The sequence below is a fragment of the Spea bombifrons genome, chromosome 3 (assembly GCF_027358695.1).
Source record: "Spea bombifrons isolate aSpeBom1 chromosome 3, aSpeBom1.2.pri, whole genome shotgun sequence".
Classification (NCBI taxonomy): domain Eukaryota; kingdom Metazoa; phylum Chordata; class Amphibia; order Anura; family Pelobatidae; genus Spea; species Spea bombifrons.
The window spans coordinates 69525118-69551401 of NC_071089.1; the positions used below are offsets into that span (position 1 = coordinate 69525118).

At 37.1% G+C, this 26284-nt stretch overlaps 1 protein-coding gene across 2 annotated transcripts; it reads left to right on the forward strand.

Moving 5' to 3' along the window:
* Positions 1-95: 95 nt before the first annotated feature.
* On the forward strand, positions 96-25440 carry SNX14 (sorting nexin 14). Of its 2 annotated transcripts, XM_053459291.1 has the most exons (29): positions 96-270; positions 1140-1260; positions 1901-1974; positions 2078-2156; positions 2424-2467; positions 3442-3529; positions 4265-4349; positions 5254-5410; positions 6210-6285; positions 7039-7083; positions 7175-7255; positions 7611-7725; positions 8845-9000; positions 9109-9233; positions 10636-10694; positions 11442-11468; positions 14458-14587; positions 15453-15660; positions 16416-16499; positions 17467-17567; positions 17813-17924; positions 18431-18471; positions 19648-19767; positions 20495-20618; positions 21034-21198; positions 21581-21676; positions 21823-21914; positions 23195-23251; positions 25039-25440. In XM_053459291.1, exons 1-29 carry the CDS (start codon positions 134-136, stop codon positions 25075-25077), a joined length of 2838 nt encoding a protein of 945 aa, XP_053315266.1. In that variant the 5' UTR covers positions 96-133; the 3' UTR covers positions 25078-25440. The 2 variants fall into 2 exon arrangements, with proteins under 2 accessions (XP_053315266.1, XP_053315267.1); XM_053459292.1 differs by lacking the exon at positions 11442-11468.
* Positions 25441-26284: the final 844 nt, after the last annotated feature.

Consider the following 26284-nt stretch of genomic DNA (forward strand, 5'->3'; position numbering starts at 1 on the left):
TGAGTACAGTCTATGCCCCTACCAAGATGGCGGCGCCTCCGTGTCACTCGGTGACGTAATTTGTTGTGGCCTTCTGGTCCCGCCTTTCAGGAAGAGAGACTGGCGGTCGCATAATTTCTGATTATCCGCCGTCATGGCAGCGGCCTGGGAGCTGTGGTTATGGTTGAAACAGCGAATACGGCTGGCCCCACTGCGGGAAGCTCTGCGCCAGTATCCGCTCTTTTGTTTCATCCTGCTTTCCCTTACACTGTCCACCATCCTGCTGTACAGGTACCAGGAGGGGTGAATGGGGAAGAGCGTCTGGGATCAGCACTACGCCCTGGCACTGACACATGAGTCAGGCCACTTAGTTAACTAGTCTTACCGATCACTCTAAGGCATATATTTGTATATAGGGTGATGCCATAGAGGCGATCTGCATAGAATGCCATTAGTTAAACTTTGCAGCGTGACCTGGGGATGCTTTATTCTGCAAAAACACACCTTACAGCATTCTGCGATATGATGGGAGTTCATATGCAGAAAGAAAGGAGTATAAAGTAACACATGTTTAGTACATATCGTTATCCCTTTTATGTAAACCAGCAGTACCGTGCATAAAACGAGTCGTGATTCATAGCATCATCGTACATTCTGTACCGCCTTGCTTAGTTATTTGCACTCTCCTCGATATTCTGTATTCTGGTCATGCTGGCTTTATCCACGTAAACTCCTTTTATTTCAAAGATCACTCAGCGTTTCTATTAACTGTTGGAAATTCAAGTTTACAGAAGTCTGTTACTTCCATTAGATCGTAAGCTCTATGCCAAGGCCCGCTTTAACTAAAGTAAAGGCTCGTCTTAGTCCGTCAATTCTAGTTTTGTCACACCTTCGACTGTATGTACTGTAACAAGCGGTACATAAATCACCGGCTTTATGTAAATAAAAATGAATGACATTAAAGTCAAATTAAGTTACGTTGGGTTACTCTGTTGTTTGCCTATGCAGGTTCTAACCAAGCTCCTGATTTAAACATCAAAGTGAACAGGTCCTTTACTTGCTGTCGTTGGGCATACCATCATTTTGTTTTTAACTTTGTTTTCCTTTTGGTATTGTTTTATATTTTGTTTCGTATACATATTTGTAATTTATCTCTGCAGATACCTTCACATTTTTATGATCTTCTGGTCATTTGTTGGTGGTGTCGCCACCTTCTACTGCCTTCTGGAGTGGGACACTTTACTCCCGAATATCCTTTTTAACTTAAAACACAAGCCCAAGGTAAGCGTACATGTAATGCCATCCATGTAAATCAGGAGAAAAAGTACTACTTTCCGGGCGTATTCTTTTTGATTTCTTGAGGAGGGCTTCTAACAAAGTCTACAGCTTAAAGGGTTGTAAAAACATCGTGAGTGTGCTGATTACTGACACTACCAATTGTATACTATTGGAAAAGACTAGTTGTGTTTGGACAGTTAGCCTTTGAATTTTCTTCACAGTTTCTAATTTAAATTTTATTTAAGGAATCTGAAAGACTTGGACATATATAAGCACCTTGAGCAGCCGCAATTCAACTTAGACGTCTTGTCTAGTAGAATCCCAGGTTCTTTACATGTCTGTATGCATGTTAAATAAAAATTGAATGGGAAACATTATGATAGTCAAATGAACACTTCGCACATAATATAGATGAAGACTTCTCTTAGCAGTAGTGGCTTTGTGGTTTCTTTTGTTTTATTTGCCAGTCATTGAGGGCCAATCTCCCTAGAAGCAAAAGTAATTATGTGATGTGTAGATGGAGCTTCATCAGATACCACCAGAATTTTAATTTTCAATAAGCATGGTATGCTTCAAGTAGTAAACATTACATTTTTTTAGTATAAGATGCACAATAACAATGCCCATTTTATCTTCATGGAAGCTGGAGCTGCAAGAGCTTTTCCCCCAAGGTCATAGCTGTGCCGTGTGCGGTAATGTAAAGTGCAAGCGGCATAGGTAAGTTAATGTGACCATCACATAATGTGACCATCCCACAATGCACCCCATTTCAGTGTTACAAGCATGATTAAATCATATTATTGTTTTTCCTACTTTGCAGACCAACCCTTCAGCTCGAAAACTATCAGCCATGGCTGGACCTGAAAGTGCCATCTAAGGTTGATGCCTCTCTCTCGGAGGTAGTCCAGGCTATTGATTTCTTTTTGTCCCTCTCTCCTTCTCCCCTCCCTTCCCTCTCATTTACTATTAAATAAATAATAATTGATTATGTTGTAAGTAAACTGGAATATCTACAAGTTTCCCCTGTTATTGCTGGCTAAACCTGTAGCTAATACTAATACACATTGCATGTATTTCCAAGGAATATACCACTCAAGTAATTAACAGCTATAATAGAACAAAAATGTTTATGCTCCTAAGCATCTTTTCTTTCCTGATCTATGCAGGTATTTGAACTAGTGCTGGAAAATTTTGTTTATCCATGGTATCGGTAAGTAGCAGTGCTGATGGACTTCAGGAACAGGGTCTTTAATAAAAGTGTAGAAAGTAGAAAACTAAAAATGTATCCAAATTTGCTATTTTGCCTCTTTTTGGCTATTGCGGTTTATTTATTTTCTACTTTTAAAGCCAACAACACATCAACCAAAACTACATTAATGTGGGAAAAGTACTGGACCCTAATACCCTTTTAATACAATGTTGTGGTATTTAATTGTTGATTGGTTCTGACAGACCAGGTGAGGAGAAATTGATAAGACACAGTGAATTTATTAGATAATAAAGATGTCTCAATTAGACACAGCTCACTGCTTTCCTGAGATAAAGACTAAACACTCCCCAAAAACAGTGACATTGAGAGTCCCCCTTAAATGAATAAAGCAAATACGAAGGGAAGCTTGGGAACAGGTTGTCGAATATAATATGAAGTCAAGAAGATCCCTTTGTTTTATAGCTAAGTTATTAAAACATTAACTTTTATTTAATTAATCTCAGACAAATAATATGAACAAAGTATTAATGCTACAAAAGTGAGGATTTCTGAAACTCTTAGAACCTCAACTTTCACTTTAGTGAATAAACCCCTAACGCTCTCACTCAATATTCATTATGAAGGACCAACACAATAAGGCAAGAAGGCTTGAGCTGACCCTATATAAGGAGACTTTGGAGAAATCCCATTGATTTAACCAAGCATTATACAGGACCGGCCAAGCTTTTTTTGCGGTGGGAGTTCAGTGTCTCTGGCTCATCATAATGTATAGAGAAGTTAAGGCGTTTTGCTATCCATTTAGTAGTCACTCCTTAGCATGTGGGGTTGTCAAAAATGCATCAATCCTTAAGTGTAGAAAGAAAAGACCACCTTCATTCTTAAGGGCTTAGACACCTACTAAATGCATAACATTTCATTGCAAATATCAAGTCTAAAACTGGATTTTCTTTCCTTTTCCCCTTCACTTACTGCAGGGAAATTACTGAAGACGAGTCTTTTGTAGATGAACTGAGGCTGGCATTGCGTTTCTTTGCTTCTGTTCTTGTACGAAGAATCCAGAAAGTAAGGACTTTATTTCAGATGGGTGTTGTATGTGCTTTGATTTTAATATTCATGTGTCTGTTATCACAGTCGAAATATAGTGTTTTGTTTTGCACACCAGGCCTTTTAAAGCACACAAAATAACATTTATTACCTTTGTTTTATGTGGTAGAATATATGTAGCGTAGCCACTACAGATCCAAGGTCATTGTAAAGGTTGTTTTTGTGTGTGTGTGTATGTATGTATGCATACATGTACATATAGAGAAGCAAATTAGGGCTATAAGGATCATGACTGGGGTCAGTCCTGAAGGTAGCATGCTTGTGAACGTAGGTCATGTTTATGCTCAGGAACATGATTGTAAAGTATTGTGTGTATATGAAAGCCTGCTTTATTTTACTTAGAGAGCAACAAATAAGTTCAACAGCCTCCCAATAGCTATCCTGAATATAAGACGAGAGCGCGGTTTGATTAAGATCAGAGTATCTACTTGGGGAAAATTCTTATCTGCTCCCAAATTCAGCAATGGGTGTGATTGCCCTTTGAGTAAACACTGAATGTGGGTTCTGCTTAATATGATAATAAAAATAGAACAGGCTGTGTTTCCAGGGAAATAAACTTCTTTCATACATATATCGGTTATGTTTGTAACAAACAGATTGTCTGATATCATGTTAATACCTGTTATGTTTACAGAAAAACGAGACTATGATACATAAACTTCATTCTAATCCTTTTCCATATATCATTTCTAGGTTGATATTCCATCGGTTATAACGAAGAAATTGTTGAAAGCTGCTATGAAGCACATTGAAATCATTGCAAAAGCAAGGCAAAAAGGTAGATCCCAAATACAGTAGCATGATCTGGAAAAGCTTTATGGCAAAGCATACTTATATCTTAATTACTCAAATGATCTTGTGAGAGCCACACATTCTTCTGCCTCATAAAACAACGCGAGGATGTATTTTTTTATGTAGCAGACTGGCATAAAAGTTTTACATACACTGATAAAGTCAAATACTTGTCAAATATACTTGTATTTACGAATATTTGCTGTGTATGATTACATCACTTTCCAAAGTTGTGCTAAAAAATGTAATTACACCAGGACTTTGACTGTTCTCTCAGCTTCAATATAAGGCTCTGCAGAGAAACAGTAATGGCTTATACTAAAGTAATAAAGAAACTTATATGTTTTATCTGACTTCTGGATGTTGGCAAATTATACAAGAAATTACTTAATTGGGATTGTAAACTCGTGTGAGCACGGCCCTCCTCACCTGTTGTATCTGTAAGTCAAATTGTTATGTTACATACTACTTGTTATGACCTGTCCACCCATTGTACATCGGTACGGAATTTGATGGCGCTATATAAAACAATAAATATCTCGCTTTTACATATTACATTTATCTCTAGTTATAAATGCTAACAGTGCCACATATCGATTTACATGAGTTGGATGCAATTTGATCTACCATCATACCTCCACTGCAAAACAGCAAGCAAATAATGTTGAGTGTGAGGGAGCTATACATACAAAAAAGGCCCAACAAATTGATGGAGAGAACGGTCTAGACAATGAATCGGTGAAACCTTCTAAACTCAGACTATGACTATACAAAAATTGTATACATTTTTAAAATGGGAAAAAAATATATATTTTTTCTACAAATGTTTCTGGCTGTCCTTGGCTCTATTTTCTTACCACCTAATCTGTATTACTTTGTTTTCTCATTAGTGAAAAACTCCGAATACCTACAGCAGGCTGCTTTGGAGGAGTACGGACCTGACCTCCATGTCGCTCTGAGAAGCCGCAGAGAAGAGCTGATCTACCTCAGAAAACTTACAGAGCTTCTCTTTCCTTTTATTCTACCTCCTAAAGCAACTGATAGCAGGTGAACTAAGTTCTTATAATAAAATGTACAATGTTTAAAATGCACCCATCCTCTGAAAATTACTATATGGCTGGCCTTAATCCTTTGTGCAGTCTTCCTGTAAGTAAAACAACAAAATATATTTCAACGCTTGTATAAAAGTTTAATCTATATCGCTCTGTGCCACTGAATAATATGTGACAGAGATCTGGCCTCTACTAAAAAAAAGTTAGGAATGCTGTTCCTTAAAATATAAATATTCTTAATAAAACATTTTCAAGCAAAGGTGAACTGTGGTGGTTCCACAAGGATCTGTTCAGTATAAGAAACACAATTATATCACTTGTGACTATTTGAAAACTTTTGGTTTTCACTTTTTATTGATAAGTAAATCAGATCTCTGAACAATTTTTCAAGTGTTCATACGAGTCTCAAACTTGCAAGAATCGTTTGTGCAGCTTTTGCAATTATGTTTTTGTGCTTGCATGTTACTCAGTGTGTCTAAATTGGGCAACACCATTTAAACCAAATCATGATTGGTCTGTAGTCTTTCCAACGCCAAACTAGGGCAGGTGCACATCCCCAGAAAACCAGAAAGACCAGTGATTTATAGTGGTCGCTGGTCAGACCTAGATAAGGGACTAATCCAAGTCCCACCATGCCATGTGCTCTTTCGCAATCTGTCTTTGTGCAGAGTGTTTGGATAGCATGTCATATCTGAGTGTTGCATATTCAGTCATGTTCGCATTTGCTTTGGTTATTGGAAAAATTTCAGATAGTTACAACTATCATTTTTTATTTTGTTCAAATTCTTTTCCAGACCTCTGACATTGTTGGTGAGAGAGATTTTGTGTGGTTCTGTGTTACTGCCTTCGCTGGACTTCCTGTCTGATCCGGTATTCCTCTTGGATATTTTTAAGATAATTGTATTATTTAGTAAAGGAGCATGATCCGATCCCAGAATGCTATTTTGTTTAATGTTTTTTTTTTTTTTTTTTTTAAAGATGTGAGCCTTAAGACTTACTAAGCTGTTGGTGACCAAGGGCTTAATAGTACGTCTTATGATTTTTGCACCGGCATGGATGTTTTCCTGCTGGTGCACAGGAGATCAAGAGTGTTTAAAAAGAAATGGTAAAAATAAATAAAATCAAAATTAATAGACACCCGTGATGCCACTTGGACATAAGGAGTACCACCCAGTTCCAAAAGAGATCTCTGTGGTCTTTAAAAACAAAACTTAAAAATAAGTGCTCAAACACCTTGTGCCCTTCCCACTAGAAATTTAAATGAACAAGCTACAATGTTGATGTTGCTTGAATCTTTTATCATATTGAAAACTCCTATTAAAATCCTTTTAGATGCTAGAAGTGTAGTGCAGCCAAAGTACAGTATTGTATGTTTGTTGCAGCAAACACAGTAGCCTAACAGATGCCTCTTAAGATGTTGTTGTCACAGTATAACAGCTGAACGTAAGATACAATATGAAACATGTCAGTGGTGAGCAGCAGATTAAATGTTCTTCTAAAATGAAAACCGAGCATATTCACATTCACAGTTCATAATCAGTTTTTAGCCCACAATTTTGTATAATCCTTATTTTGCCATTTATAGCAATTCTAAGATGAAATATTTTTTATATCTGTTCATAGGACAATGTCAATCGGTTGCTTCTTATTTTCATGGATGACAGTCCGGTGAGTACGGTTTTCGTCTGGTCCTATAGCTTTAAATATTTTGACATTATGCCACACTGAACAGAAATGCTCCTATTACATTTAATTTCAGCCTGAAGAAGCTACTGAGCCAATTTCAAATTTGGTTCCATTTCTGCAGAAATTTGCCGAGTCTAAAAACAAGAATCCCTCGGTAGGTATAAAATGTAATGTGTAATTTAACTAATTCTAGATTATATTAGAAGTAGATTAATAAATAATATTGTAATAAAATATGTTCTTATTATTTAACACTTGGGTGTATGGGTTCAGTATCCCAAATTGGTTGAATAAATAATATAACTTTTTGCGTTAAGTTTGCTTTCTTATACAAATTCTAAAAATATTTTTCAGAATGTCTAGCAAAACCCAATTGTGACTCACGAGCTAATGCTGTTAGCGGTATTTACTGGCTAATTCTGGATATAATTTGTGTTGTTATGAAAGTAAGAAAACCTTGGTTGTTGTTAGAAAATATTAATCTCATTGTTATTAACATCCTTGTCTAGGTGCTGAAACTAGAACTGAAAGAAATTCGGGCAGAACAGGATCTTTTATTCCGATTCATGAAATTTCTGACGTGTGAGGGAGCTGTGCATGTCTTACAGTTTTGCCTGACTGTGGGTAAGTTCTCTGAAACCAGCCTAATGATTCGCTTTAGAAATCAATGTGGAAACCTGCATGTAGAGGACTGCATTGAGATGCGGGTCCTGCGGGAACCTGCGGGCGTTTTTTTTTTGGGTGTTGCGGGAGCGGGCGGTCAGACACTGTACCTGTGGGTCCCGGTAATCCCACGCGCTTCCGCAAGGCTGCCTTCGCGTTGCTTCCTCACAGCGTCTCTTCTCTTGTTCTGCCCAGGAACCCAGAGGAGTCACGTGATTTTACGTTATGTCACATGACTCTGCTCCGTTCCTGGGCAGAACAAGAGAAGAAACGCTGTGAGGGAACAACGCGAAGGCAGCCTTGTGGGACTGCGCAGGAAATGTGCAGTTCAGGTAAGGGGGTGGGCGGGATTGGACACATATGTTGCGGGAGTGGAACACACATTGCGGGAGTGGTGGGAGGGGGGTAATGGTCAGTCCTGTGCAGGGCTCTACCTGCATGCTACAGAACTTTTCCTGGTCAAGCTGATATCACTATTTGTTTTCTCGACTTTCCATTCGCAGATAGATTGTTGCCACATAGGACTAGTGACAAGGCTTAGCCTATCTGGAAAAAGATGAGTGTTTAGTCACACCGGATGACACTGGAATGTCTATCTTGTCACTGTGTCAAGGAGCCTCACTTGAGACAAATTTTAACACTAGTCCTGTTAAAAACACAAAGCACAAAAATAAACAAGGAGCTAACCTGCAGAAGGCTGGACAAACAGAATAGATAGATAAGGTCTGTTAAACACAAGAGGGAACCTACTAGTTATTAGTAATCTATATATAAGATCGAGAAACCTGCCCAACTTGTGAGGTCTAATGGAAGAAAGCAGTTTGTATTTTTTATTCGGATGTTTTAATTCTTCTCTGCCTTGCAAGGTTTTTTGATTAAATTCTTCCCTATTGACATCTAGAATCCTATGTTTAAAAAAAACATACTAGTACACTATACAATATACTATATGAAACTAACTCACCAACTCTCAGGCGGTTTGTGCATTCCTTTAAGGCTAAACTTCCCTCTTAATACTGTCCAAATTCTTCACATAATTGAATGTACATTAATCCCTTGTATTTTATGTTTCTTGCGCAGAAGAGTTTAATGACAAAATTCTACAACCAGAACTACCTGACGATGAAATGCTGTCTCTGCATGAAGAGGTGAAAAAAATATATCACACCTACTGTGTGGAAGAAAGCAGGGATAAAATACGATTTGATCCTTTTATTGTGGAGGAAATTCAAAGAAGTAAGTTGTTGTTCCTCACTTGTCTTGTATTCTGATAATTGTTGGCGAGCACAGTATGGTCAATAGATTGCCTTAGAAGCTCACATCTTTTCTTCTCTCCGTTATTAGTAGCTGAAGGCCCTTACCAGGAGGTGGTGAAGCTGCAAACCATGCGTTGCCTTTTTGAAGCTTATGAACATGTGCTTTCTCTCTTGGAGAATGTGTTCACGCCAATGTTTTGTCACAGTGATGAGGTAAACCTTTCTGATGGTCTGAGCGTAAAACACATGATCGGGATAGTAAGATTTTTGAGGTGTAAATCTGAAAACCAGTTTCAGTTGTGACAAGTTAGTTTTTAGAACCACAAGGTCATATAGTGTCCTCCACAGATATTGGCACCCTTGGTAAATATAAGCAAAGAAGGCTGTGAAAAATTGTCTATTTAAACTTTTGATCTTTTCTTCATTCAACACACAAAATACTTTGCTCTCATGGATGTAAAACAATTGCAAACACGACACAGGTTAATTAAAAAAAAATGTTAAATATATGTGTGCCACAATACTTTGTGTTACCTCCCTTTGCCGAGATAACAGCTATGAGTCTTCATGCCTGATGAGGTTGGAGAATACCTGGAAATATAGAATCTCTCAAGATACTTTAGATTTTGAGATTGACACTGGTGGACTCTCTTCTTCAGTTCATCCCACAGGTTTCCCATGGGGGCTCAAGCCAGGGGACTGGGATGGCCATTATAAGACATTGATTTTGTGGTCAGTAAACTATTTATGTTTTTGATTTATGTTTTGGATCATTGTCCTGCTGGAAGATCCAAACACGGCCCATTTTAAGCTTTCTGGGAGAAAGGTGTTCATTTAATATCTGTAATATCTGATAAAGTCCATAATGCCATGTATCCTAAAAAAATGTCCAGGTCCTCTGGCTGAAAAACAGCCCCAAAACATTAAAACGTCACCACCATATTTAACCGTGGGCATGAGGTACTTTTCCATATGGCTACCTCTGTGTGTGCCAAACCCAGCGCTCGTGTTTACTTGCAAAAAGCTCTATTTTGGTTTCATCTAACCATAGAACCCGATCCCAGTTGTGTCTGGAAACTGAAGGTGTGCTTAAAAATGTAAAATATTACTGAGAATATACAACTATACTTATATATATATATATATATATATATATATATATATATATATATATATTTGTTTAGCTTTACCAAGGGTGCGAATATTTGTGGAGGGCACGTGTGTGTGTATATGTGTGTGTGTATGTGTATATATATATATATATATATATATATATATATATACTAATAAAGCATTATTTACATTAATTATTAAAGAGACCCGTGAGTATCTGCTTTCCAAATTGTATATCTCTTTGCCTTTCACTGAATCCACAATCCAAAAGCAATGGTAGCTTCTTAATGTATACGTTACAAAATGTCCTTTTTATATAGAAGCAACACTGCTACTGTAACAGCATAACCCCTGTCACACTGCTTGACCTTGTCCTGGATGTTGGAAAAGTCAAGGGCAAAATGATGTTTACCTTTTAGTATCAAATTGTTTTCATTTGGAGAATTTGTGTTGCTTTAAATGATTTCATGCTATTTAAAAGCTGTCGCTTTTTTATTTTAAGTATTTTAGACAACTTCTCGAAGGTGCAGAGTCCCCAACACGAAGCTCAAAGTTTAACAGGTAAGTCCTTGGGAACCAATATGTAAACGGTATTGAGAGGAAATAGCGGCCTGTATTTGTGTGGGGTATGGTTCATCTCAATTACCTAGATATAGGATGAACAGTTTCTCAAGTCTGTTTCTGTTAAAATAAACATCCAATCTGTTTTACATTAAATAAAGTAAAAAGCAAAGTCCACTTAGCCTCCCTGTGCCCTATGGGATGTAGATGTATTCTAGTGCCTATGGAAATGACATTTTGTTAATTCAAACATTACTTCATAAAATAGATTTAAATGTGTTCTTTTCATGGTGACAAAAAATATGTGATATAGTCTCCTTGGGTTCTTTCCACCTCCATATATTAGAAGCACAATTCATTGTTATGTACATATATTTTTAGATGTATATTTGTATTCACATTTTTAACTTGGGATTAAATAAATATATATCCCCGAGTTAAAATGTGATGTCATATTCCGTTTATCATATAGAGAATAATATTAATGATACTGTTTCGTCTTTCACCTTGTTTTCTTTCCTAACTCTATGTGGCATTAGAAACAATGGCCAATGCTTTTAACGCCAAGCTATAGTTATAAATAATGAAGTCAAATTTTACCCCATCCATATTTTCCAAGGAAATGTACAATTTGTCCTGTAGTCTTGTGGCACTTACATACGGCATTTATTGGTTGGAAGTCTTTATGACAGGGGTGCAATTTAAATATTTCTGTGTTTTTACTCTATTTCTGTGTACCTGTTGCAGAAATAGCCTCAGTTTGGATGATATCCGGTGAGTTTTCAGTAAGCATGTGTCAATGGCTTCACTGTTGTTGTCTCTGAAGAAAAGCAACATACTGCCTTTGTGTTAGCTTGGAATAATTAACATTCCACAGAAGAAACCATATGGTCCCCAAAATTGTATTTCTATTTTTTATTTCATATCGGAGTCTATTTTTTGTATTGTTTCAAACATATGCATTATTTCTTTAGTTTCCAGAGTTAAAAAAAAAAATGTAATAAAATGAATATACTTCTTCCACATCCTCCCATTAACGTAAAAGAAGCAGCCGCCTATTGCATGTATGCTAGGAAATAAATCCCTTTGCACACAGTTAAATGGAATGATGACCATACAAATTAGACTCCCATATGTATTTAACATGAAACTAGGACTGGAGAACTCTTCTTAAAAAGTTTATTCCCAGTGGGCTCCAGGGTGTTTTTATTTCGATTAAGAAGAGTGCAGAAAGAACTCAATTCTGATAATAAGTTGGAGAAACACAGGAAACATACTTTCTGTACAGTGATCACCCGTTTCTAAATTTGTCAAAAATGCTTCCCCATACGTCGTTCTCAACTTTTAAGGTATTGCAATAAATTGGGTTTAAAAGGCAATGTCTTGCTTCCATGCGCTGTGTAGTAAAAGCAATATGCCTGGCTTCATACATGTCATTAAACACAAAGCATGTGTTAAATAAAATAAGACCCTTTGTTGGCGAATGCCGAAAAGTTACTAAATGTGTATCTATTGTTCTAACGGCGCTGTCTTGTGGATTATCCTTTCAGATCCCTCGTTAAAGTGGTTGTGTCACACAAAAAAAACGAAATGCCTAGCCGTCAATAGAGCATGAAAAACTACCTCTATGTCTTTAAAAATGATATTGTAAAAATAAATACATTTAAAACTTTGCAGCAGCTAGGTTTCAACCAATTAATATAAGTAGGTTTACAAAAGTTACAGAAGGTGTATTAAAATATTAACACGTGTTGACATTTTAATTTTTTTTCTTAATTTCTAGTAGTTCTTCACCTTCACAAAAAAAAAAACAACCCCAATACATCACATTATTTTCTATGTTGATAGATGGCTCGGTTTTTAACAACTTGAAACAAATTCCATATGCCTACCATATGTGAACATCACCACTAAATATGATTAACGTTACCTGCAAAGCTACATATTCTTATCTTGGAATGTATTTCAAATCCTTGGTTAAGTTTGATGGAGCATCAAAAGACTGCTTTCTTAAGCCATCATAAGGAATGAAAAGATTATTACATTACATTTATTTATAAAGCACCGGCAGATTCCGCAGCGCTGTTACAGTCAGTAGAACAATTTCACATACAAAAAACATACAATAACAAACTGGTGCAAAGGAGAGGAGGGCCCTGCTCTTGTGAGCTTACAATCTAGTCAGTGGTTGAGGGGGAAGTGAGACAATAGGAGTGGACGGCTTGGATGGGGATGAGTTGATCTGGTTCCAATGTTGTAGCTGCTTTCTGCAGTGGTACTTGGTATGTCGTTTCCCTCCAGTGTAACTCTGAAATAGCCACTTATGATGAGGCCACTGGGGGTAAGGCCACAGCAGCTACATTTCCAAGTGAGGCCTAGGAATTTATAGGGCAGCCTCACAAGTGGTCAGATAAGGTGATTGCATACAGGAGGAAGAGAGTTCACACCTTGGCTAACAAATGCAATTAAGCTAGGCTAGAGGGCACCAAATGTAACCCTTTGATAGCAGCAGGGTATGGAGACAGGCAGGATACAGACATACCAGGTGGAAAACCGGGGTAACAGCTGGAGATGAGGGGTTCAAATAGAATATGTTATATTCATACCGAATGGAAAACAGGGGTAACAGCAGGCGGCGAGGGGTTCAAATGGAATATCTTATATTCATACTGTCAACAATGGTTAATGGTAATTTATGGAGGTAACACATGTACTATACTGTTTTTATAGTATCTTTAAATAACGAGTGACCTTACTAGAAGGTCAAGCAAGATAATGAGAAAGGAAGGTGGCAGAGAGGCCCCAAGATATGCCATCCAACAATGTATTCCACATTGTGTACTTTTCTTGAATAAAGAAGAGTAACTGCTTAGTAGAAAGGGGAAATATTAAGGCAGACAGCTTGTACTCTTAACATTGCTGGTGACAATCCTTTTTTTTAACCACAAACTCAAATTGTAGAATGCACAAAGCACGACGAGGGGTTCTAATTCAAAATATACCAACGCCCCATTCATGAGATCACATTTAGTTTTTCTATATAGATGGAATCACTCACACCCAGATAGATTTTTATTCGCTGTTGTCTCGTGATTAATTTCTGTTTAGGTGACAGAGCCACTTTAACATATATTACCCTTCTTTTGACTCGGGTTACATCAGTGACCCATTTTGAAGTGTTGTTCTCCTTATCTGCTTTGCTTTCTGTTTGGCACCCTTTCTGATGCAGTCAAATCTGCTTTCTTTTGTAACAGTTTATTCTTTGTACGTTCCAAAATGTAGCAAAAGTAGACGGTACGGTTAACGTATTTTTTACATGATCCAGCAGACACATTTGTTAATAAAGGTTAATCTACGTTTTTTAATCCATAATTCCTATGGCATATATAGGATGGAAAGAATATTAAGCACAATATGCAGGTAAGAAAAACGTATTTATTGTGACAATATCTTCCATATCCAAGCAACGCCAAGACACGAGTAAGGGTTTACATGCTTGTTTCAGTCACTGAGAAAGCTTCTTTTAGGAAGACTGATGACGATGGACCTATCATGTTTGTCTTCTTAAAAACTATATGTAATATGGATCATTGACAGAGCCCCTGTAACTGTTCACATTTTCATCATAAAAGTTTATTTTCTCTTCTGGTAACCAATTGATGGTTTAGTATACACTGCATTGCTGCACATGCAAACCTGATGTAAACAAGATATGTTTCCCTGGTTTTCATTTCAGTGTTCTGTCTTTTTACTATCATACTAGGAGTACACATAAAAGAGGAGAACCTTCAGGGATTGGGAAAATTGGCAGCAGAATAAAAGGGGTGTTCAAGAGCACAACAATGGAGGGGGCAATGCTGCCTAACTATGGACAGGTGGATGGAGACGATGTGGTGAGTGGTAAATTAATGTAGGCTTTTATTTGGGTAATTGGCATCTCCCTGCCATATGCCTGACCCAGAGCTGGACACTTATGCTATGGAGGCATAAGGGAAAGGATAAGTTGTCACATTTTTCTATTGGACACAACGGCTGTAAACTATATGTAGGCAAGATGCACAGGCCCCTGGCCATAGCCTGTACGTTCACCAGGAGAGCAGGCCCATCAGAGATCTTTGCGTATTTCTGGTCATGCACAAGGACACCATGAAGGAGAGGGAAGACGGTTTAGACCCCTGTTGAGCCTAGCATTAAGGTCACGCTGGACTCTCCATTGTCGCTGTAGACAAGCACTTGGTAGCTGCTATAAATATTAATGCACAGAAACTGCCATCGTGCTGTCTCATCATGCCCTTTAAATGACTGTTCTTCCCACACATACTCATGGTCATGGCAGTAGATCATGTAGTCTGCTAAAACAATGAAAAGAGAGCCCAGGAGGTATATTCATCACTAAAGAATCATGGCAAATGCAAGTGCTGGGCTGTGCCTTTGGCAGACAGGTCAGAGCTGGAAAATATCTGGATAATTGAAAACCAGTGTCTTAAGGCAGAACGAACACTGGTGAAAGATGGTTTTCACTGCTGGATTCAGTTATGGTTTATTTCAGATATGACAGTTCCCTTTAACATCGGATCCATGGGGAACATTCAGCATCCAGGAGAGGGATGTTTGCAATAAATGGGCATTTAGATGTGTAACAGAATGAGGCAGGCAGACAATTTACAGATGTGTATATATAAAGCAGGTGCATCTGCCTGTACTTCAAAAGTTATAGTAATAAAAAAATGCACATTGTATTACTATTGTGTGTTTCAGATAGAAGAAGCCATTATGGTGTTAGAAGATGATTCCCCAGTTGAAGTTCTTAGCGCATCAACACCCAACACACCTCGTAACCTCTCCGCTTGGAAAATCACTATTCCTTATGTAGACTTTTTCGAGGATCCTTACCTAGAAAAAAGAGATCGAAAAGAGAGGATTCCTGTTTTTTGTATAGACGTTGAGAGGAATGATAGAAAAGCAGGTAAGTGACTGCAGTTCGTAAATATTAATTCTTGCAGATGAGACACGTGAAAATATTTGGTTAGCGTCAGTTGCAAGGTTTGCTTTGAAAGCTTATATGGGGACCACAGAGTATCAGGGATCTACTAATGTTTGTTTTATTGCAGCTAGAATTACAAAAGCTGTGTTTCTGCCAGATATGTAAAGAGAGCCAAGTGGAGGTTGAATGGTTGCATAGCCAACGTTTATCCTTCCGCTCTTGCTTCTGTGGCATTGAATATAGGGGCCCTAGATTTTATAGCTGCTAGGCTGAAGGCTATCTAATTCTATAAGTAAACCAGTTATATATAAAACCATAAATAATAATAGTAATTCCTTGGTTTGGTGATTTTTAGTTAAAAGAAAGTGATTTCAATAATTAACCAGGTCATAACTGCTGCTCTTTAGAATGTACATAATAGCATTTGTGAAGTTTTTAGTCTTAGTATTTTTACCTTTCCCAATTACTATTTTATTAATTTAGTAATTTATTTTTAAAGCATCCATAGACTTTTTTCATATAAAAAAAATAAAATAATAAAGTGCCCTTTAATTTAGAGCATAGCTTAAGTCCATTTCCACTGAGCAGGAATAATATATTGACTAATATATTTTTATATATATATATATATATATATATTTATATATATATATATTGTACTGTACTGAGGGGGTAAATTTATTAGGATTTAAATATGATTACGTGGCAAAATGTAATTTTTTCCCCCTCTTTTATAGTGGGCCATGAACCCGAGCACTGGTCTGTTTGCAGAAAATACATCGAGTTTTATGTCCTGGAATCTAAACTCACTGAATTCCACGGTATGTTTATTTTATGTGGTGCTTCTGTTATACACAGTCATGTGATTGATGGAATTATTTATTGATTTATTTAGTGCCATCATATTCTGCAGCATTATGTTATTTAAGTATTAAATCTTTCTTATGCTTATTCTCAAGAATAGAGAACAGAAATCACATCTTTAACATTGTACTTTCAAAGAAGTGCCTGAAACAAAACATTGAGGAACGGTTACACAACAATTAAAAATATACTTTTGTTTTTTGTACTCGTTACATGCAATTTGCTATTTAGTAAAAGTAAATATGATGATGTAAATCATTTTGAGACAAATTCTGTCAGGCTCTATACAGAGTGGCACATTCCATGTATAAATATTTGTCTTATTTTTATACCCTAAAATTGTGTCAAAATTAGCCGCCTCGTCTGAAGTGTATGTATCTCGTCTGCTAGTTCTGTTATTACATATTATGCCACAGACGCAGTTTTACGCAATGCGCCTATCCGTGCTTGCAGGACCTTTAATAATTTATCCCAGCACCTTTTTCCCTTAATGTGAAATAAACGCACAGCAGCATCGTTGGCAGGCACAGCTGCATAAGGGTTCACGGCTGCATATCCGCAACTTCATAAAACAATTGCTCTCATGTCATCGGTTCTAGTTTGTTAGGACACTAACCTGGCCATGCTGTGGTAATTATCTCTGATTTATAGCAACATGCTTTCCAACAGACATTAAAGGGATGCTCCAGCAGTCCCATTGATTTCAGTAGTTCCTGCCACGGATCTACTGCCCGATCTCTAAATGAGATTTTGAGGTCTTATCCAGGCATCTACAAACCAGTGTTTTTTTGTTTATGCTATACTTAATGTACCCACAAGGGGGCAGCCTTTAAAAACAGATGTTTTTTTTCTCATGCGAGTCTGGGTTCTAATAATGTACAATCGCTGCTTGTTTGAGGACATGATTTTTATGCTCTTTTAAAGGTACATTTCCTGATGCTCAGCTTCCATCAAAAAGAATAATTGGGCCCAAAAACTATGAATTTTTAACTTCTAAAAGAGAAGAATTTCAGGAATACCTACAGGTACTATACCACACCTACTTTTGATTTGAAAGACATGGTAAAATGCAGGATCTATATAAATATATACGGTCATATTTTACAACTGTTACAACTAGGTGAGGTGTGCACACCAAACTTTTTCTTTAGTTTGTTTTTCACTATAATTACTTTACTAACGGATTAAGAAATCTTCATTTTGATATTTGACAAATACATCAGCCAGATTATCTTATTTATTCTTTTTCAATGTATTTATATTTCTTCAGAAACTCCTACAGCATCCAGAGTTAAGTAACAGTCAGTTGTTGGCTGACTTCTTATCCCCCAACAGCTTGGAGACACAGTTCCACGATAAGATCTTACCAGATGTCAATCTTGGTATGTGGTGCATTAGTTCTTACTGGTTAGAGTTTTAGGTCTTAAAGTATTGGTTAGCGATTCAGCATGCGAGATGTTTTTAATGGATTATACATACAGTAACTCCTACCCACTACCGCACGTTTATCTTTAACATATGGTACCAAATTTGTTGTTTTAATCACCTACGCAATAAACATTGTTTTTGTTTTTAAGTTAGCAAATATTTTCTTCATGAAAATGTCATTAGCAAAACATTTAAAACCTGTAGAAACCATTGTCTAGTATATTATTTCCAGATTTTTACTGTATTGTACATTTTTGTTCTAACAATTTTTTTTTTATGTAACATAGTTAAATGTGTGTGTATATATAAATATACACACAAATATAACTATTATATATACACACAACTATATATAGTATATGTGTAATGTATACACGTTTTCATTCCACATTACAGTTGTTGTAAAATGAGTATTTCAATATTTGCATCTTTGCTCTAAAATTACCCTTTTAATTTGCAGGGAAAATGATCAAGTCAGTTCCAGGAAAATTAATTAAGGAGGTAATTACACATGTTTTTTTTAATAAGTGTGAAACGTATCTTGTTATTTTTTCGATAGTAAGGCATTTAGTAGATCTTTCGTACAAGGGGGCAGAGATGTCCGTTTGTAGACGATATCCGTTTAATATGTAAATCTGTAAATCATTCAGTTACACACAATAATAAGCCTAGAGACTCAGTTATATCGTCCATAGAGAGAGCCATAATGATCGTAGGCAGTATTTAAGGAGGGGGACAGGTTAAGTTTCATGGAATTAATATTAGTTTCTCCAGATTGGTGACCTGGAAAGCTATCTGGTGAATTCACATAAGGGTTGTAACTTGTGTCTTGGCAGTAGGGCAGTGTGAAAATATATTAAAACATGAGCAACCAAGTAGGGGGCGCAGATTTAAAAGCTACAGAATGACAAATTGAGCTTGGTGTTCAGGATATGGAACAAACTTGAACAGTACCCAGGGGAGTATGGTTGATACTGAGGCATTAAGGACAATGGTAACATCAATAACCAGAAAACATGTTGGGAAATATGCAGAGTGGCAGATGCAGAATAGGAAAGCAATACAAACCAAGGGAAAATTCTAATAACTCAAGGAAATGGATTTGAGATCACACGGATACGGATTGAAAAAGATATCCCACAGGCAGCGCCGTTCAGAATTTGTCACAGTTCTGCCGTCGTGTAAGATTGTTCTTGCAGAATCCCTGGATATCTTCACTTGGTTACTGAGGTGGTCAGGAAATTAAACGTTGGCACGATAACCATATCGACTGATGGGAGCTTATTGCAAGCAGATCTGACGTTATTAGATACATGACTTGGAAGTGAGACTATTTCCTCTGTTAGAATAATTGGGGACCACAAAAAGGAGGATCCAAAATATGGTTGACTCAAGTAACTTTATATATGAGAACACAAAAAGCGTGGTTTTCTTATTTTCGAAATGTAGCATTTTTCAATTTAAAAAAGGAGCATTTATCCCCGCACAGCACTGTGAGGACGGGGCATACAGGAAGGGTGGAAGCGCAACACAACCACAACAGGAGCCTAGATGATATTTTTGACTGGAGTCAAGCATCCAGAGAGAATCTGTGTTGTGCTGGTGTGCGGATACATTTTGTTGCAATTGTGTTGCTGTGATATTTATTTATACCCCCTACTATTTCCTCCATTTCAGAAAGGACAACATTTGGAACTCTTTATCATGAATTTCATCAATTCCTGTGAATCTCCCAAACCGAAACCAAGTCGGCCGGAATTGACGATCCTTAGTCCAACCTCTGAAAATAATAAGAAGGTGTGTTATTGTAAAAATAAATGCAAATCGATTGCAAAATGGAATTCATAAAAATATGCCTGTGCGATATACCTCATACAGTTAAATACACATCCATGGCCTTTCTGTTACGCCTACCTCTCTGATAGAATACAAGATGTAGGCATGTGCAACTTGTACCAATCCCAATACTGAATCCAGCTGCCAGGGGTAATTAATATGGTGACTGTCCGATGTGTAATATCAAAAGATGTCACATATAGGTATACACCAGAGTTTATAAATATCATGACTGGATACAACACTGAATAATTTGTATCATTTAATTAATGTACCTCTATGTAATATATATATATATATATATATATATTCACTAGGGAAAACACTGTATTACTTAACTTTCTACAAATTCAGCATATACCCTGCTCGTGCACTATACTATATATATTTTATTATGTTATGTATTCTCAAATAGAATAAAATCCACATTGGAGGCATACTGGTAGTTGTACTATACAGCTATAGTTCTGGACAAACTGGGCAACGAGACAATTAAAAAAGCCCAGAAACCTGGTCATGTATATAAAAATGCAAACTTATTTCCCATTTGCTATTACATAACGCCTGGTTCCTCGCTTTGTATGGTTGCCAGACTACCTGTCTTTCAAGAGGTCACAGTTAGGCATAATAGTATGTAAATGCTATTCATATTTAACAAACGTTTTGTTCTTTTTTTTTTTTAATTAAGCTGTTTAATGATCTCTATAAGAACAATGCTAATCGATCTGAGAACACTGAGCGAAAATATAACCAAAACTACTTTATGGAGGTGATGACCGTAGAGGGGGTTTATGACTATTTAATGTATGTAGGTAAGTCCTTAAATTGTTCTTTTTCTTAACATGCTGTTGAACTAAAAGGAGTGGGGTATGGAGCTTGTATAGATCAAAATCAAATTTATAGGGAACCTAGTCAGAAAAAAAATGCACACATCAAACAAGTAGTAGATTTCTAGGGAATTCTGGGTGGAAGCTTGCACATAAGGATAAGATTTTCACAGGAAAAGACACAGAAAAGGCAGGAGGCAAAGTACTTTTTTCTTAAATGAAGAAAACACAAAAGTGGAGTAAAAATTATACCTTTTAATTGCTAAAGGAGGGGGTAGTACTTAACACAAGCTTTCAAGACACTGAGGTCCCTTCTTTAGACACAGTTATGAACAAGTTAATGTTCAAAACATCAAAATGTTGTCTGTCCAAATCATTGTATACATTATTTCATTTCCAGGGCGCGTTGTATTCCACATTCCCGATTGGTTTCATCACTTGCTTATGGGTGGACGGATCCTTTTAAAGGAAACCCTAGAGACCTACACAGACCACTATCTGCAACGTAAATTGGACCAATTAGTTCAGGAACATCGCTTAGTCTCGTTAATTACACTTCTTCGAGGTTTGTATTGAATTGTGTATCTGTGGAATGCATTTACATTTAATTGTTGCTATCACAGAGAAACGTTCCTTTACTTTAGTTTAGTTTAACTGGTTTTGCACTACTCATTGGCGTCCAAAGAATTAAGCATTGTTGCAGCAATGGTATAGTGTTGCAGGTGCCATATTTATAAGGGTTTTAAAACGCTTATTTCTGTTTATGGAGTAAGGTGTGAAAGCTCAGAAGGATGTACAAATAAAATAATAGTTTGAGCATGTTTTTTCACGCCATGGAAGACTAGCGCTTATATTCCAGAAGCCAGCAACCTTTTTACTGCAGAATGATCCAATGAAGAGTACAACATTAAATCTTCCTCTTCATCCTTTGTTTCCAATTTCTGTAGATGCTGTGTTTTGTGAAACTGCTGAACCAAGATCTTTACACTTGAAACAGAAACGTGCAAAGTTGACGTTTGAAGAAATGATGCGCTACATTCCCGGTATTTATTTTAACAGACATTTGATATTTTGCAATAAGTGAAATGTTTTTGAATATAATTACAAAGTTCATATTAGGGTGCAAGACCAGAGCAACAATATACTTGTAATATACATGTTTGTTTAACATTTTCTTTTATTATTTTAGACATAATTGGAAAATGTATTGGGGAGGATGCAAAATATGAAGGAATTAGGCTACTTTTCGATGGTCTGCAACAACCCATACTAAACAAACAGGTACATATTCTGCTTAGGTTGATTTTTGTTGGCTTCAAGTTCTGCACCGTCAAGCAATATTGTTTTTTAACAAAATTGAGCTTAACAAATAAAATATGGAATGACCATGTTATTTAATCATATTATGGCATTCTTATAATAACAGTGTGACGCGATGACCTGTACCCCGGCTGGGTACTCCTGCCAAACTGTGCTTCCTTTTGTCGAGACGCCAGCGGCTAACCCGTTCATCACAGAACCAGCACTGTAGAGTATAAGAAGGATGCACCGGAGCTGTATTTGCGCTGTATCTAGCCTTAGCATAGCGTTTTCAGTGCTTGTACTGCCATGAAAAGGACACAATGAGTTACTATAGCAGCCCACCCCAAACATCAGACAGAACCAGTGTTGAGGTGAGAACAGAACACACAACAGGATAAGGAGCTTAATCACATTATCATAATAATACCCTGTCCGACCAGCCTGGCACCACAGTCTGGCCACCAAGCACAGCAGTGTCCGCATGACCCCATGTCACTGGTTTTGTAGTGTCAATCCCAGGGTGTCACTGGATAGCTCGTGTCCATAGATTGTCCAGTCCAGAAAGCCCCCTGATCCAAAGCAGTAACAGTTCAAATTTTCATGGGAATTGTCTGTAATGCAGCTGGACAGAGGCTCCATAGCCACGGCTGCTGAACACCCGTCTGAGGATAGTGATAGCTCCCTTTCAGTAACCACCCGTACCCCACCAAGTAACCAACAGATCCGCAAAAGAGCGCTCTAATGGGGCAAGGGCCGTCCAAGATGTCTAGGGTCAAACGTCAGTGGGCACTTCCATAGGTCCTAGCCGTTAAACAGTTCCAGGGAAATCGCGGCTATGACCCGGTCAGTTACAGGGCAAGGAAAACAGGGATTCAATGAAGTGAACTGGGTAAAGGGTTAATCCAGGAGGGTCCTGTACACAAGTGGTGTGATTATACTCCTTTTGGGGAAGATAGAACAATGAAAACATTGAAAAGGCATTAAACATTTCTCAGCAGCCCTATGTCTCTGACAAACAAACATGTTTCTTATGAAATGGGCCAAATTAGCATGATGTGTGTGATTACAAAGTTTTGTAGTAGTGATTTCCAGTTGTTCGGTTCTTGTAAACAGTTTTTAATGGATAACCTAAAAAAAACTACCATAGGATGTCTCTTATCGGGGTAAAATGTGATGCTGGTTGAAAACTAGCCGCCCATATTAAACAGCTAGTGACGCATCTTTTATTAATAACATATGTCTTTGTAATTTTGTTTCAGCTGTCTTATGTACTATTGGATATTGTTATACAGGAAATATTCCCAGAACTTGGCAAGGTACAGTATCTGTCTGTGGTGAAGTATATATTAATGCCTTGGGCTAGAAATACAAACTTGCCTGAGCAGATTCTTTTTCCTACATAGATGATTAGCATGCAAATTAATAATGTAAACATTATTTTTTTAGCAGTGGCTAGGGAACCATAAATATACCTTCCAAGCACAGTTAATACCTTTTGACTGTTAAATGATCATCAACAAAGAACTTCTACTACTGAGAGATCATTTCAAGCCATGCAGCTATGTAGGATGAAGGTCCATCAGCTTCGTTTCTGTAAAAAAGAAAAAGGGGTAGTTCAATTGAAATAAGTTATATTGAGAGAACTAATCTAAATATTACAACATTATCATTGCCCTCCACTATATCTATTCAGAGAAATAGGATAGATTAAGCCAAATATTATGTCAAAATGCATGTTGAATCTTGTTTTTTATTTTTATAGTTGTTAACTTGATAAATTAATGGTAGGGCTTCTTGATCAGAATCCATCAGAATGTTGAGGTGCAATCCTAGATATATTACAATATGGTAATACAACTTTGTTTTCATCAGTGTTTGTATATGTCTACATAAGACATATAATGCCTGTCTAACTGTCCATACTGGCCCAATCAGCCTCACTATACATGAATGCATAGTAAGTATTTAATATGCTTTCATGGCTTTATTTAGTTCACAACTTTTAGTTTGAAGGAGGCCATGTAACCACAGGTAAGGATCCAAAAAGCAACAGACCTGTGGTTTTAGGGTTTGTCTCTTAGTCTGAGATCTGTCCACATTGGACAGTCTTTTTTATTTTTCTTAATGCAATGCAATACAATACATTATGAATTAGCTGACAAATAAAACCCAAAACTGAAGTTAAAATTACTTGCAGACAGTGGAAAAATGTGTGCAAATCTATCTTTGCATCACTGTGCACATTGGTCAGCAACAGAGAAGAGCTGGCACTTTCTGGCCTGGGGGGTAGGTGAAGCCATGTGGCCCCATCGGCTCCTTGCCTCTCAGTAGCTCACATATGCACTGTTACACATATTTACACTCACACACTCTTGCAATTACACAAATTACACACACCATCATGCTAATACCCTTAACCTCTGACTCACCCCCTTACCCACTATGTGAGCAGCCTCTCCTACCGGATGGCCACGTAACTTTGTGTTATGTTACTCCACCCTGTTCCCACCTTTGTGAGTGGAAAAAAGTCAGAACAGCCCAGCCCAGGTCTGCAAATATGTATAAAAAATGGAAATGAGGAACGAAAATATGAGAAAAAAAGTTTCACCCTTGTCCTGGGGTTTGTCAGGCATTAATCTTACAGTACCTAAAATTCAATTTTTTTTTTAAAACGGTGCTATGTAAATAAAAGGTAATAAAAACAATAACATGGATAGACTCCTAACTTATTCTAATATGCTGACAAATATTAAAGTAGTATATGGGACGCAACTTCAAGCAGATCTGCATGTACATGTTATGACTTTGCTTGTGTTCTCTCATGTAATCTTGTTATCGTCAACTCTTGGCTCCTGTTTTGGCAATGGCCCAACTCCCTGCAGGTGTTGCCATGAGGAGTGCCAGGGAGTGCCTGGATTCTATAGATTTTTGTCAGAAATGCCCCAACTCAGTTATTGCATTTTTTTTTTAATAAGATAAAATCATTCTTTCATTCATTTGGTAGATAATGGTGAACTCAGTGAAACTGCATTTGTGCATGGTGTGGCTTACCATGTTTGATGAGATCATGAAGTCACTTTCCTGTTTTTGTTTTCTTAATCAGCCACAGAAGGAGGTTTTGGCTGCGCCATCCTGGATATGAAAGCAGGAGAAGAAATTTCATGAAAACATGTACTCTAAAGTATGGAAAATACTGTTAGTAACAGCTTCCAGAATCATATTATTTTTATTTTTTTACAAAGGGTGGTAACATCTATTCCTTCATTCTTTCCAAAAGGTAAAGAAAAACATATGCTCAGATGTTATACATATGAATTGTAGTATTTCCTTTTTTCTGCACAAGTGAAAAAACAGACTGCATTTTTATGCTTTTTGCAACATGCACTTTCTCCTTTAGTGTAGTACTGTATTTAGTCTTGACAATGTTGTACATTTTTTGTAAATATTTCCTGAATGAAAATCCTTCATGACTAAAGATAAAATAAAAGTTGTGATTAGAGTTCAACATTTTCTGTTGCATTTTATAATTCTGTACAATAAATAAAATCATGTAGTGGTATTTAGAATAAGGATTTACTGCCAGACATCTCATGTAAGGATGTATGTAAGGTTACTTTGACAGTGAACTAACATCTTTTATATGGATTGCTATGGGGGCCTATAAGCTAAAGGGTTTTGTTTTTTCTTTTTATTATCTTGCAAAAGTGTGAACGAAAACATACATTTTTTTTCATGTTTTGTGCTTCATATCTTGAGATATTATTGCAAAAACACACATGGCAAACATTTGGAAATGTACAGAGCAAATAATGGTAATTGCTCAAACACTGTTGCTGTAATGCCTCGATAATGAGGCATTCAGTAACACCAAAAACTGCTTCAGGGGCCCCAGGTGAACCCTCCCCAGAACGTCTACATGCTTCATATACAATATAGTGGCAGACGTATGCTTTTAAAGAGCTTAGGAGGTGACCAACCATCACCTCTTAAGCTAAAACAGCGTTGCTAAAATTCCTTGTTATCGAGGCATTCAGCGAAAACCCGCTGGATGGCAGTGCCCACTAACAAAATAAGTTCCAAAAAGGGTCTGTCCAGTCCCTCCTGAGAACAGGTACTGCTTTCACCATGCAAGTCAATGGAGCCCAGTTTACAAATGTGGTAACATGTCACCATCAGGGGAACCATCTAATTTCAACAAAATGTTAAAAAAAAAAAAAAAAAAAAAATGCCTGGTTAAATGGGGTAAATTGAATTAATCTGGTTCAAAGATTTCCCAAATGGGACATGGGTGCAGACTGACCAGAAGTCTTTTTTTTTTTTTTAAATGCGCACCTCCCAAATGTGGCATT

Bases quoted from the DNA above. Each gene is read 5' to 3' on its own strand.
- SNX14 (XM_053459291.1), top strand. From the start codon at position 134: ATGGCAGCGGCCTGGGAGCTGTGGTTATGGTTGAAACAGCGAATACGG. The intron at 271-1,139 runs GTACCAGGAGGG...TTATCTCTGCAG, and splicing joins TCCACCATCCTGCTGTACAG to ATACCTTCACATTTTTATGA. The intron at 2,468-3,441 runs GTAAGTAGCAGT...CACTTACTGCAG, and splicing joins TTTGTTTATCCATGGTATCG to GGAAATTACTGAAGACGAGT.